Source organism: Aplysia californica, unplaced genomic scaffold (genome assembly GCF_000002075.1).
Source record: "Aplysia californica isolate F4 #8 unplaced genomic scaffold, AplCal3.0 scaffold00246, whole genome shotgun sequence".
Taxonomy (NCBI): Eukaryota; Metazoa; Mollusca; class Gastropoda; order Aplysiida; family Aplysiidae; genus Aplysia; species Aplysia californica.
In genome coordinates this window covers 461,928-462,621 of record NW_004797516.1, presented here as the reverse complement: position 1 = coordinate 462,621, position 694 = coordinate 461,928, and the positions used below count along the sequence as shown (strand labels likewise).

Here is a 694-nt window from a genome sequence, read left to right as displayed (position 1 = left end):
AGAGAGAGAGAGAGAGAGAGAGAGTGGAGGGGGTAAAGAACAGGGGGAAGTGCTAGCTAGATATCTAGATCTAATCTAGATCTAGAAGCTAGAATAGACTAGATTCTAGATCTAGATCTAGATCTAGATTCTAGGTTACTTACGTAATGAAAACATTCATGCCTCGAACGCTCTCTGGAACAGCAACACCCATATCAAAAACAATATGGACATCTTCTGACTTGATCACAATACAGCTTTCTACTCCAGAAACACTCCAGGCGAAGACACTGTATTGTCCGATGTTAAGCCAACCATCAGATTCACCCACATTGACAGTCTGGGCCTCCTTAGGCATGAGATCCAAGTTCTGATGACTTCGAGTTAGTGGTTCACTCATCTTTGTCTTTATAGATGTCGTAGATCTGTGTCTGACAGAGAATTGCGTCCTCAGCTGCTCTGAACATGTACAACAACAAGGTACAGAAGACCATACATTTTGATTTATCACAGACTGCAATAATACTGTAGGAGAACAAAGTGGCGCCTTGGCCAATTGTCCCCGTGATCTAAAAGCCCGGGCCACATTATGTAAGACACAATTCATATTGGAAACCACAACAGTGTCCAGTGGTCTTCTTCCTGAAAATAACCTCGCCACTAGCCACAACTTAATGGGCCAAACGCCACAAAACGAGTCGGAGCTAAGAAAATT

General features: G+C 43.1%; 1 protein-coding gene across 1 annotated transcript in view; it reads right to left on the bottom strand.

Annotated features, from left to right (window-relative positions):
- Positions 1–349, bottom strand: part of LOC101858413 (tRNase Z TRZ1) — a gene marked incomplete at its 5' end in the record, with an annotated part of 7,307 nt that extends 6,958 nt beyond the window's left edge. Inside the window, 1 exon segment of the mRNA XM_005100390.3 lies at positions 144–349. Coding sequence (XP_005100447.2) covers positions 144–349 — 206 coding nt within the window.
- Positions 350–694: the final 345 nt, after the last annotated feature.